General features: G+C 38.2%; 1 protein-coding gene across 2 annotated transcripts in view; it reads right to left on the bottom strand.

The window, feature by feature from the left end:
- Positions 1 to 14,164, bottom strand: part of CEP135 (centrosomal protein 135) — a 128,175-nt gene that overhangs the window by 81,996 nt on the left and 32,015 nt on the right. For both annotated transcript variants that reach the window (XM_037829857.1, XM_037829856.1), the window contains exons 12-13: positions 12,837 to 12,989; positions 11,809 to 11,961 (exon numbers count right to left, since the gene is read on the bottom strand). In XM_037829857.1, coding sequence (XP_037685785.1) covers positions 11,809 to 11,961; positions 12,837 to 12,989 — 306 coding nt within the window. The remainder of the gene's footprint in view (positions 1 to 11,808; positions 11,962 to 12,836; positions 12,990 to 14,164) is intronic.

The following is a 14,164-nucleotide window of genomic DNA, read 5'->3' as shown; positions in this document are numbered from 1 at the left end:
CTAAATTTGTTTATTAGCTCTAGTAGCTGTATCGTCGATTTCTCAGGGTTTTCTAGATATAAGATCATATCATCTGCAAACAATGACAGTTTTACTTCTTCTTTTCCAATTTGGATGCCTTTTATTTCTTTGTCTTGCCGGATTGCCCTGGCTAGCACTTCCAGCACAATGTTGAATAACAGTGGTGACAGCGGGCATCCTTGTCTTGTTCCTGATCTTAGAGGGAAGGCTTTCAGTCTCTCACCATTGAGTACTATGCTGGCTGTGGGTTTTTCATATATGCTCTTTATCATGCTGAGGAAGTTTCCTTCAATTCCTACCTTTTGAAGTGTTTTTATCAAAAAGGGATGTTGGATTTTGTCAAATGCTTTTTCAGCATCTATTGAGATGATCAATTGATTTTTCCCTTTCGAGTTTTTAATGTGTTGTAATACATTGATTGTTTTTCTTATGTTGAACCATCCTTGCATGCCTGGAATGAACCCCACTTGGTCATGGTGTATGATTTTTTTAATGTGTCTTTGGATTCGATTTGCAAGTATTTTGTTGAGGATTTTTGCATCTATATTCATTAGGGAGATTGGCCGGTAGTTTTCCTTTTTTGTAGCATCTTTGCCTGGTTTTGGTATTAGATTGATGTTAGCTTCATAAAATGAGTTAGGCAGTGTTCCATTTTCTTCAATGTTTTGAAAGAGTTTGAGTAAGATTGGTGTCAGTTCTTTCTGGAAAGTTTGGTAGAATTCCCCTGTGAAGCCATCTGGCCCTGGGCATTTATTTGTGGGAAGATTTTTGATGACTGATTGGATCTCTTTGCTTGTGATGGGTTGGTTGAGGTCTTCTATTTCTTCTCTGGTCAGTCTAGGTTGTTCATATGTTTCCAGGAAATTGTCCATTTCTTCTACATTGTCCAGTTTGTTGCCATACAGTTGTTCGTAATATCCTCTTATAATTTTTTTAATTTCTTCAGGATCTGCAGTTATGTCACCTTTTTCATTCATTATTTTGTTTATATGGGTCTTCTCTCTTTTTGATTTTGTCAGTCTAGCTAGGGGCTTGTCAATCTTGTTGATCTTCTCAAAGAACCAACTTTTCGTGATATTTATCCTCTCTATTGTTTTTTTGTTCTCTATGTCATTTATTTCTGCTTTAATCCTTGTTATTTCTTTTCTTCTACTTGGTTTAGGATTGGTTTGCTGTTCATTTTCTAGCTTCTTCAGTTGATCCATTAGTTCTTTGATTTTGGCTCTTTCTTCCTTTTTAATATATGCGTTTAGTGCTATAAATTTCCCCCTTAGCACTGCTTTTGCTGCATCCCATAGGTTTTGGTATGTTGTGTTCTCATTTTCATTCGTCTCTATATATTTAGCAATTTCTCTTGCTATTTCTTCTTTAACCCACTGATTGTTTAGGAGTGTGTTGTTTAACCTCCAGGTATTTGTGAATTTTCTAAGTCTCTGATGGTTATTGACTTCTAATTGTATTCCATTGTGGTCAGAGAATGTGCTTTGAATAATTTCAATCTTTTTAAATTTATTGAGGCTTGTTTTATGTCCCAGCATATGATCTATTCTGGAGAAAGTTCCGTGAGCACTAGAAAAGTATGTGTATCCTGGTGATTTGGGATGTAATGTCCTGTATATGTCTGTTAAATCTAATTCATTTATCAGATTGTTTAGGTTTTCAATTTCCTTATTGGTCTTCTGTCTGGTTGATCTATCTATAGGAGAGAGTGATGTGTTGAAGTCTCCCACAATTATTGTGGAAACATCCATTGCTTCCTTTAGTTTTGCCAGTGTTTCTCTCATGTATTTTGTGGCACCTTGGTTGGGTGCATAGACATTTACGATTGTTATTTCTTCTTGCTGAATTGCCCCTTTTATTAGTATGTAGTGGCCTTCTTTGTCTCTCAAAACATCCCTGCATTTGAAGTCTATTTTACCTGAGATTAATATTGCTACACCTGCTTTCTTTTGGCTGTAGCTTGCATGAAATATTTTTTTCCATCCTTTCACTTTCAGTTTCTTTGTGTCCCTGTGTCTAAGATGAGTCTCTTGTATGCAACATATTGATGGTTCATTTTTTTTGATCCATTCTGCGAATCTATATCTTTTAATTGGGGAGTTTAATCCATTTACATTCAACGTTATAACTGTGAAGGCATTTCTTGAATCGGCCATCTTATCCTTTGGTTTATGTTTGCCATATTTTTCCCTCTCTCTATTAATATCCTTTATTGTACCCATACCGAATCTCTTTAGTACTGAACCTTTCTCCAAGTCTCTCTGTCCTGTCTTTGTTTCTCTGTCTGTAGGGCTCCCTTTAGTATCTCCAGGAGGGCAGGTCTCTTGTTAGCAAATTCTCTCAGCATTTGTTTGTCTGTGAAAGATTTAAGCTCTCCCTCAAATTTGAAGGAGAGCTTTGCTGGATAAAGTAGTCTTGGCTGGAAATTTTTCTCACTCAGAATTTTAAATATATCGCGCCACTGCCTTCTCGCCTCCATGGTGGCTGCTGAGTAGTCACTACTTAGTCTTATGCTGTTTCCTTTGTATGTGGTGAATTGCTTTTCTCTTGCTGCTTTCAGAACTTGCTCCTTCTCTTCTGTGTTTGACAGTGTGATCAGTATATGTCTCGGAGTGGGTTTATTTGGATTTATTCTATTTGGAGTTCGCTGAGCATTTATGATTTGTGTATTTATGTTGTTTAGAAGATTTGGGAAGTTTTCCCCAACAATTTCTTTGAATACTCTTCCTAGACCTTTACCCTTTTCTTCCCCTTCTGGGACACCAATGAGTCTTATATTTGGACGTTTCATATTATCTATCATATCCCTGAGGTCCATTTCGATTTTTTCAATTTTTTTCCCCATTCTTTCTTTTATGCTTTCATTTTCCATTCTGTCATCTTCCAGGTCACTGATTCGTTGTTCAACTTCCTCTAGTCTTGTAGTATGAGTGTCCAGAGTCTTTTTAATTTGGTCAACAGTTTCTTTAATTTCCGTAAGATCATCCATTTTTTTATTTAGTCTTGTAATGTCTTCTTTATGCTCTTCTAGAGTCTTCTTGATTTCCTTTATATCCCGTACTATGGTCTCATTGTTCATCTTTAGTTCTTTGAGTAGCTGCTCTCGGTGCTGTGTCTCTTCTGGTCTTTTGATTTGGGTGCTTGGGCTTGGGTTATCCATATCGTCTGGTTTTTTCATATGCTTTATAATTTTCTGTTGTTTTTGGCCTCGTGGCATTTGCTGAACTTGATAGGGTTCTTTTAGGGTTTGTAGACCTATTGAAGTCCTTATCTCTAATTTATCAGATCTACAGCTTCGTGGAGTACACTTTCTCTAACTAACCAGCAGGTGGCGTCCACAAGCCACCTGTTCTCCACAAGCCAGTTCTCCCCTGCTTAGCCTTTTTGGTGAGTGGGGGAGTGAGTCTTGTGGGGCCAAATTGGTGTACCAAGCTTGCGTGTGTAGTTGGTGTTGCCTGCCCTGTATGTGGGGCGTGTTTCTGGGCAGTTGGGGAGGGGGAGTGGCCCTAACAATCAAATCTCCCTGGTGATCCTAGAGTTTTAAAGCTGCTGCAATAGTCTAATCCTTCAGTTCAGTCCTGCCACAGTTTGTCTCTGCCACTGACCCACAAGTCCTTGGTATTGGCGTATGGCTCCTGAGACTTGCAAGTGGGCCCCTCTTCCAGGCTGTGCACCCCGGGTCCTCTGTTGAGGGATGACTGTGCTATGTCACAGGTGAGTGCCGTCCCCCCAGGGCAGTTCTGGGCTGCTGGGCTGTGTAGGGAGGCTCCCAGTCTGCTCAAATGATGGCTGAGTGGGGCTTTGTTAATTCACACTGCTCCACCTTCCCAACTCTGGGACAATCAGCTGAGGTTGCAAGGAAGGCTAATGTCCACGCCCAGTTTTGTGGTGTGTGCCTGTTATTTGAAGCACTTCCGTCACATTGGGTTTTCTGGGGCAGCTCTGGGTATGGGGCTGGCGATGGGCAGGAGTGTTTCCTGTCCACCAGGATGGTGGCTATGAGCGGACACCCCCCTTTTCTTGGGAAGTTGTGGTGTTTAGTGAATTTTCTCAGCCACTGGATTATTGCCTTTTGTCTCAGAGCTCTCTTAGTTCTGCTCTTGACTTGACCTGCCCAAATTGCAAGTCTTTGAAGCTTTCTGTATTGGGCTTCTTAGTGTAATTGTTTTAGAAAAAGAAAAAAGGTTAAAAAAAAAAAAAAAAAAGGGCCCTCCTCAGAGATCTAATGGGTTATTGAAATGCTAATAGACAAAGCAACCAGGGCCATTAAGGAAAGGTCCACAGGGCAGAGAGATCAGCTTTTCTTCGGGACCTGCACACGCGCCTCAAGGCCTGAGCTCCGCCCTTCCCCCCTCCGCGCTCACCAGAACTCCAAAAATCCTCCGCCTTTATTTTGGAGTTTTTCGTGTTGTTTTTTTTTTTTCTATGCCTGTCTCCTCTCTGCTGGGCTGGCTGCTCTCAGATTCTCTGGTGTCTGGTCTCAGTCTATCTATGCTTGGAGTTTGGATCAGTAGAATGAGTTTCCGATAAGGGCTGCCACTGCAGTTCTCCCTTCTCCTTCCCGGAGCTGACAGCCCCTCCTCCCCCGGGACTGAGCCTGGCAGGGAGGGGCGCGGGTCCCCTGGCCGCAAAAACTTACAGATTTCGCTGATCTCAGCAGTTCGACATTTTCATGAGTGTTGTATGAAGTATGCCCAGAGACAGATTGCTCTGTGGTGTCCAGTCCACGCAGTTCCTGGCTTTCTACCTACTTTCCTGGAGGAGTAACTAAAACATACAGCTCACCAGTGTGCCATCTTGCCCCGCCTCTCTCCATGGTCTCTTATGAGAAATCCACACTCAATCTAATCGGGACTGCCTTGTATGTAACATGATACTTTTCTTGTACAGCTTTCAGAACCCTCCTTGTCCTTTGCATTTGAAAGTATAGTTATTATATGATGGGTTCTCTTTTTCTTCTTTTACTAATTTGGGAATTTCTCTGTCATTATGTCTTTGACTATTCCTTCTGCCGCTTTCTCTTTCTTCTTCTTGGACTCACATGTGTATACTGGTGCACTTGATGGTGTTCCATAGCTGCTGTAGGCTATTTTCACTTTTAATATATATATTTTTTCCTTTCTGCTCCTCAGCCTGACTCATTTTATGTGTCTGTCTTCAAGTTCACTGATTCATTCTTCTGCCAGCTACAACCTGCTCTTGAAGCCCTCCTGGGCATTTTTCACTTTAGTTCTTGTGGTCTCTAACTCCAGTAGTTCTGTTTCATTCCCTTTTAAAATTTCTATCTCTTTATTTAGACTCTCATATTGCTCATTCACTGTTTTCCTGATATCCTTCAGTCCTTTCACTGTACTTTCCTTCACTCCTTGAGCATTTTTAAGATCATTTTTTTAAAAGGTTTTGTTTGTAGAACCCAGAACCCAAGAATCTCAAAGACAACTGTATAAAAATGTAGCTTATGAGGGGTGACAATGGGATTGGGAAAGCCATAAGGACCACACTCCCCTTTGTCTAGTTTATGGATGGATGAGTAGAAAAATAGGGGAAGGAAACAAACAAACAAACAGACAGACAAAGGTACCCTTTGTCTTTAATTGCTCTTTTTCACTTTAATTATTATTCTTGTTATTTTTGTGTGTGTGCTAATGAAGGTGTCAGGGATTGATTTAGGTGATGAATGTACAACTATGTAATGGTACTGTGAACAATCAAATGTACGATTTGTTTGTATGACTGCGTGGTATGTGAATATATCTCAATAAAATGAAGATTTAAAAAACAAACAAACAAAAAAAAGGTTTTGTTTGGTGTTCCACATTCTCTTCTTCATTTCAGTATTTTTATCCGCTTCCTTTGGATGGGTTATCATATCCTGTTTCTTTGTTTGTCTTGTACTCTTGTTGCACACTGTACTTTTCAATATGTTTAAATGTTAACTCTGGGATTTACTCCCCGGGATGTCTATTTCTTGGTTTTGTAACCAGCTGGTGATAAGAAAGAGAATTTTTTTTTTTTTGAGCTTTAGCCGTCCTATCACGAAGGACTGCCCAAGCCAAGGGCAGTGTGCAGGGTTTCCTCTGCCTTTCTCAGCCTGTCTTTTCCTGGGCTTTTGCTTTTTAGTTTTTTTGGAGTTCCCCCGTTTACAGGAGTTTGTTTGTCCCCTCTGTTTCTCCCAGGTATTTGATGTCAGCAGGTCTTTTATCCATACTGTCCACCTCTATAGTTTTTACACTCCTTTCAGTGTCTCATGCTGCTTTTGCCTGGAAGGAAAATTCTGGAAGGAGGGTCATCCCAGATAAGTCTTTCCCAGACAAAAAGGTCTAGGGACCCACGAAGAGGGTGCAGACTGGCTCCAAGGTGTCCTGGGGAGGGGATCAGGAAGAGCTCCCAAAGCTTCTGCAATGGCTCCCCAAAGCTGAGCTTTCTTGGCCTGCCCAGCAAATGCAGTCCTTATGCTAACTGTCCTCTGCAGCCCTGAGGAAGTGCTGTATCTTTAAATCTTCACCTGTCTAGGGAAGGTTGAAACAATGGCTGCCTTCAGGGTAGGACCCAGCTATTCAAATTTGCAAATCAAATGTCGTGATCAGAGATCAGCCGTGCCCACCCGTGTTCTTGGAGAAAAGGATTTTACACCCCTTTCTGTCACCAGCAGCTATCCAAGGATTAGAACCTGCAGCATTGAGCAGTGAGAGTTGGGGATGCGCACCAGTAGTCACTGTGGAGAGAGCAATTTACAGCTCTTTACCATAATTTATCTGCGTCTTTCTCTCAGTATTCCCTGGATGCTGTATAGTGTTCTTCTGGCCTCTGGAGTTTCAAAATAGTTGTTTCGGACAGTTCTTGCCTATTTAATAGTAGTTTTGGTGGGAAGACTGAGTCCTTGTGCTCCCTCCTACACCATCTTCCCTGGAAGCCCTGATCAACTGATTTCTGACAAAAGTGCCAAGTCCACTCAATGGGGAAATATTAGTCTCAGAACCCACAAATGGTCCTGAAAAAAACTGGCAAAAGAATGAAAATGGATCTCTACCTCACACCGCACACAAAAATTAACTCAAAATGGATCAATGACCTAAATATAAGAACTAAAATTACCAAACTTTTAGAAGAAAACATAGGGAAATTTCTTCAGGATTTTGTAGTAGGCAATGGATTCCTAGACCCTATAACAAAAGAATGAGCAACAAAAGAAAAAAAATAAACAGGACTCCATCAAAACTAAAAACTTTCGTGCAAAGGATATTATCAAGAACGTGAAAAGACAACCAACAGAATGGGAGAAAATATTTGGAAACTATATAATCTGATAAGGATTTGACATCCAGAAGATATAAAGAACTCTTATAACTCAACACCAAAAAGACAAATAACTCAATTTAAAAATGAGCAATTCTGAATAGACATTTCTTCAAAGATATACAAATGGCCAATAAATACATGAAGAGATGCTCAATATTATTAGCCATTAGGGAAAGGCAAATCAAACGTACAATGAGATGCTCCCTCATACTCACTAAAATGGCTATTAAAAAAGAAAAAGAAAAAGAAAGAAAGAAAGTAACAAGGGTTGGTCAGGATGCAGAGAAATAGTAATCCTAGTACACTGATGGGAATGTAAAATGGTGAAGCCACTATGGAAAACAGTTTGACAGTTCCACGAAAAGTTAAATATAGAAATACCATATGACCCAGCAATACCACTTTCAGCTGTATACCCCCAAAAATTGAAAGCAAGGACTCGGACAGATACTTGTATGCCAGTGTTCATAGCAGGATTATTCACAATAGCCAAAACATATAAGCAACCCAAATGTCCATCAGCAGATGAATGGGTAAACAAATGTGATATATCCATATAGTGGACTATTATTCAGCTTAAAAAGTAATGAAATTAGGATAAAACTTTGAAGACATCATGTTGAGGGAAATAAGTCAGACCCAGGGACAGATATTATATGATGTCACTTAAACGAAATAGCTAGAATATTCAAATTCATAGAGACAAAGTAGAACACAAGTTACAAGGTATGGCAGGGATCTGGGATGGGGAATTAATGCACAATGATTGCAGAGTTTTTGTTTGGGGTGATGGGAAAGTTCTGGCAATGGTGGTGAAGGTAGCACAATATTGTAAATGTGATTAATCCCACTGAACGGTATGCTTGGGAGTGGTTGAGATGGAAAAGTGCATGTTGTATTTATGTTTAAAAAAAGAGAGATTAATAAAACAATAACAATTAAATGCAATACAGGATCCTGGACTGTATCTAAAAATGGAGGAGAAAATGCCCAAAAGGACATTATTGGGACAACTGAAAAAAACTGGAATATAGACTATATGCTTTACATTAGTGTTAAATTTCTTGAAATTGATAACTATACTTGAGATGGTTATGTGAATATTCCTGTTCTCAGGAAATGCAAGTGTAAATGTTAAGTTTTCAAGGAAAATGATGTATACAACCTACTCTCGAATGTTTAGAAAACCAATAAATTCATGATAGACAGACAGATGGACAGATAGATGGATGGAACGAAACAGCCAATGTGACAAGATCTTAAAAGTTGGTGGAACTGGGTATATGGGTGAGAGATACGTTGGAGTTCTCTACACGGGTTTTGTATTATTTTTGCAAGTGCTCTGTGAAGTCTGAAAGCATATCAAAATTAAAAGTTTAAAAAAGAGAGATCAGAGTTTCAAGAAAGGGTTGGTCAACAGTGTGAACCACCAGGACTGTTTTCCTAACTATATTAACCTATCCAAACTCATGCTGTTGCTAAGTCTAATTATCAAGAGAAAGTTGTGCTGACTTAAGAGTTTTCTAGAATGGATTCATAGTTATATCCATTATAAATAAATATTTCCAGAAAAATCCATATAATGGGGATGAGTTTTTAAAGACATCTAACGCTTGCATTCCACATTTGGTAGAAAGGGTCACTGTGCTATACGTATTTATTCATTTATTCATTCAACCAAAGTTAAATGAGTACATACATAAGAAGTACGAAGCAAGGTGCTAGGAATACAGTAATGAGTAAAATGGATACAGTCCTTGACTTCATAGATACTATAGCCTTGTAGAAAAGACAAACTTTAAACAAGATATTGTAATAAAATCCATGATTATCCTGTTAGGGAAAGGATCCTTAAAAAACATATAGAAAGGAAATCTAGAATCTAGGTTAATTTCCTGTCTGAGGAGCTGATGTTTAATCTAAATCTAAAGGATGAACAGGATTAACCAGATGAGGGGATTGGGAATAGTGAAAGAATTTTTCAAGTAGTCAGTAGTTTATGCAGAAGGCTGGAGGCAAGAGAGCATCCACTAGGCCAGGACCCTTCTTGAGAAGGGGAGGAGGAGGGAGAGATGGGTTTAGGGAAAAGGAGACCTCAAAGTAGTCAAGGGCCAATCACTGAAGTCCTTGAAAACAGCTAACAGATTGTAAGTGGGAAGTGACACGATCATATTTCTATTTTTGAAATATTGCTGACTTCAGTGTGAAAAGCAGATTTGAGAGGAGCAAGAATAGAAAGTATGGAGGCCACTAATGCAATGATTTGGGTGAGAAATAATTATAGCCAGAACAGGATGGTAGCAGGCAAACGGAGAAAAGTAAACAGACTCAAGAGAAGTAATGTGAGCTCAGAAGCCAGACTCCTTGAAACTTCGTGGCTGGGTGACCCTGGGAGGGTTCTTTAACCTCACTGTAACTCAGCAACCTATCTGAGGTTACTGTGAAGATTTAATGAAATAGCCATGTGAAATAAGACACTTAAAATAGAGTCTCCCACATGGGAAGGGTTTAATAAATGTCAGGTATTATTGAAGAGGCAGCATTAATAATACTTGGTGATTGAGAGATATGAGCTTTCAGGGAAAGAGATGTCAGTGATGATTGCCTGGATTTAAAGACCGGGTGGAGAGTTGAACAACAGGAACCACTGGACGAGGCTTAGGATCAAGATGATTTAGTTCCATTTTTAATTCAAAGATCTATTCGAAAGAAATAACTCTTGTCTCCCATGAGCTACAAGGCTTCTGGTAATATGAATGCCATTTTTCCTGAATCTTCAGTCTTATTATACTTTATACCCAATTTTCACATTTCTTGGTCACTTCAGCAGATATGGAGAAGGATAAATCAATAGCCTGTGCCAAAAGCTGCCATATTACGCAGAATTTTTCTGTTTGGTAATGTTAACACTTATTTTTACAAAAAAAAAACCTTTCTAGAATGCAATATCCCAAAAGATCTCAATTAAAAGCCTTCTTAAACTGGATTGTTAGGGTAAAATGTTAACTGAAAATTTATTAACCCAATTAAAAAATAGGCAAAGAATCTGAATAGACACTTCTCCAAAGAAGACAGAAGAATGGCCAATAAGCACATAAAAATAGGTTCAACATCGTTAGCCATAAGGGAAATGCAAATCAAAACCACAACGAGATATATACCACACTAGAGATTTATACTCACATTAGGATGGCTATAATAAAAAAAGACAGATTATAACAAGTGTTAATGAAGACGTGGAGAAATGGAACTCTCATGCTGCTGGTTGGAATGTAAACTGGTGCAGTCATGTTAGAAAACAGTCTGGTCGTTCCTCAGTAAGTTAAATATAGAATTACCTATTATCTGCTAAAGCAAGCAGTCCCATGAAAGCTGCAATGACCTAACAATTTCATTCTTGGTATATACTCAAGAGAAATGAAAACAAACATCTACACAAAAACTTGTACACAAATGTTCAAGGCAGCATTATTCAGTCAAAAAACTGTAAACCACCCAAGTGTCCACAACTGATGAATGAATAAATGAAATGCATATCCATACAAAGGAATATTATTTAGCAATAAAAAGGAATCGAGCAATGAAACATGCTACAATATGTATGAACCTTGAAAACATTATGCTAACTGAAAGAAGCCAGGCACAAATAACCTTTATACGAAAATGTCTAGATGAGGTGAATGTATAGAGATAGAAAGTAAATTAAGGGTGGTCTAGGGCTGAGGGAGTTGGATGGAAATAGGAATTTACTGCTAATGGGTATAGGGTTTCTTTTTGATGTGATCAAAATGCTTTAAAATTGATGGTGGTGATGATTGTACATGCCTGTGAATATACTAAAAAACAACTGAATTTTAAGATACAGTTTACCTACCATGCAATTCACTTTAAATGGGTGAATTGCATGGTAGGTAAACTATATCTTAATACAGCCATTATTTAAAAAAATGATAATGTCCCTACACACTAAGAACTTCCTAGTTCAGAGGTTGACAAACTTTTTCTGTCAAGAGCTAGATAATCAATATTTTAGGCTGTGTGAGCCATATGGTCTCTGTTGCAACTGCTCAACTCTGCCAGTGCAGTACAAAAGAGCAACAGACAACACATAAATGAATGAGCATGGTACCCAGTAACACCTTATTAATGGACACTGAAATTTGAATTTCATATCATTTTCACGTTATGAAACATTCTTCTTTTGATATTTTTTTTCAACCATTTAGAAAGGTAAAAACCATTCTTAGCTCATGGGCCATACAAAAATGGGCAGCAGACCAAAATTTGGCCCATGTGACATGGTTTGCCAACCTGTGACCTAGTTGTACATATTCTAAATAATAACTTCACAGGAAAACACAGACAAAGACCTCCTTTTTTTCTCAATAAATTATCTTTTATAATAAATGACTTATTAAATTAAAATCTCTGGATCTTATGACTCTTATTAAATTAAAATTTCTGGATCTTAAAAATGAAAGTACTTACTTTTAACTTTTCTCTTAAAGCCTCCTTTTCTACCATAATTCTTCTTAAATCAGATAATGCAAGTTCTTTTTCTTTTTCCACAAGACTAACAATATTATGGGAGATGGTGCTTTGGGCAGATTCCTTTCTTAGTGCAGATAATTCTTCCTGAGCCTTAAAAATTAAGACATAAAAAACACTTTGGATATGCTCCCAGTTAACAACAGCAAATTTTACACATGCTACCTTTATTCTCTTGCCAAATCCCAAGAAAATGAGTAAAAGGATTAAAATAATAATAATAAAACCAAAAATACAAAGAGACTGAGGGAGGTTCCAAGCACAAAATCTGGAAACTAATCACAGACTGGACAAGAAGTAATTAAGTAAGCAGACCCACAAAAGGGGAACTTTAATCTAACAGTGGGGAAAGCCCACAGCTAGATCAATTTGCATTGCAGAACTCTAGAAAAGCTCAGAAAAGAAGAAAGCAGCTTTTGCTATTTGACCTTTAATTTGCATGTCCTCCCGCTTTCAAAGTAGTAAGATTTCATGGAAGATTGGTATGGGAACAAATTTAGGTGACAGACACCATGCTTTGCTCAGATTCTCACTGCCCTCTGACAACAACCAATCTACACTGATTCCCTTTTCTCTTGAGAAGATTATTTTCACAAAAAACTATATTCTTAATATTCAATATATCCAAGAGTGAGCTCTGCCTACCGTTCTGACAGATTGTCCCAACATGCCTGCATCCCAAGCATAAACTTAGCTCAGAGTCAGGCTGAAATCTGTTTCAGGTAGTTTTAGAAGGACATTATCTCTAACTGACTTGTCACATAGATAGGCTAAAAAAAAGGAAAAATAAATATGAAAAAGTAAAAGAAATCTTTGCTTGGGAGCAAGATGACAACAGAAACTACTACTTGTAATTCTAAGTATAAAATAGGTCTATATATTACAGTAATTGGAAGGATATATACTAGTTCCATTATAATTAAATGATTCTATATAATCTGTTGGCTTAATTATAATTAATTTCTTACTTGATTATATAAGACACTTAGTTTATCTCTTTCTGCTGTCAATAATTTAACATTGGCCTGTATTTCTTCCATATGTTTTTCAAATCTTTCTAGCATACATTGAAGTTCATCTCTTTCTCTTGTGATCAGATGAAGTTCTGAATTGTAATCACCCTGAAACATAATTTAAAAACAGATGTTATCATTTGTTACAATTATCACATGGTGTTAAAAAAAAAAAAAAAATGCCAGTGATGAGACTGACTGAAGATGCTAACAGATAAAAAGAACACACGTTCCTTTAATGTAATTAAGGAAGGCAATTTTTAAATATATAATGAGAGTAGGAGACAAGAGCACTGGTAGCCTGTGCAATGTGAGTTTCCTGGCCTTCACATTCCCAAGAAGGGACCTAGCTGCCAATGTTACTACTTGATCACATCCCATTAGATGACACCAACTGTCATTCTCCTAGAGTTGTTTATACCAGCAGAACTTACAACTGTGGTCCCTAGATCAGCAGCATAAAGGAACCCATTAAACATGCAAAACAGGGGACTCACTCAGGCCTATTCAATAAGAAACTCGGGCGGTAGGACCCAGTACCTCTAGTTTATTAAGACTTCCAGTTGATTTTGAAGCATGCTAATCTTTGAGAAGTGCTGGTTTCAATTCTCCAGGGCAGGGACCAGGTATATGGAAGCCTGCTCTCCCAGTGTAAGTAACTATAACAATGCTGAAGACTATGAGGGCAGGAGCTATGTCTTCTTTATCTCTGTAACCCCAGGGCCTCATTCTCAGCAGGCATTCAATATATATATATATATCTGTTGAACAAAACCTAACTTTACTATCTAGACTTGATGTGCTTTGATCCAGCAAAGAAAAAGGAAATGACACATTTACTGGCCATCAGGTGTTGTGCTGGGCCCTTATACAAATTACCTTATTTAATCTTAGAAAGAGGTTGTAGTTACTTTTCCTTCTTTGCAGATGAGGAAACCAGGGCTCCATGAAACTAGGTAACTAGTCATAAAACCAGTATGTGGAGTTGGAATTTGTAGCACACCTCTAACTCCGAAGCACCTTCCAGTACACCTTACTTAGGAACCATGGTGAGAACTAGGAGAAAGGGGACAGTGCCCTCCCTAGACAGATAACAGAAATTAACACCTGTCTTGTTAATAAAGATCACTGATATTAAAAAAGTCATTTTTTTTCAGAGTTGTTATAATCCCGAAGAAACTGTGCCTAACAGTTTACCATAAAGCAGGGATAGAAAAATTTACAGCTTATACCAAATCCAGCTTTAGTGAGGACTTCACTGTTTGCCAACAAAGTGCTTTTAA

This window comes from Choloepus didactylus, chromosome 3 (genome assembly GCF_015220235.1).
Source record: "Choloepus didactylus isolate mChoDid1 chromosome 3, mChoDid1.pri, whole genome shotgun sequence".
Taxonomy (NCBI): Eukaryota; Metazoa; Chordata; class Mammalia; order Pilosa; family Megalonychidae; genus Choloepus; species Choloepus didactylus.
This window is presented reverse-complemented; position numbering and strand designations above follow the sequence as displayed.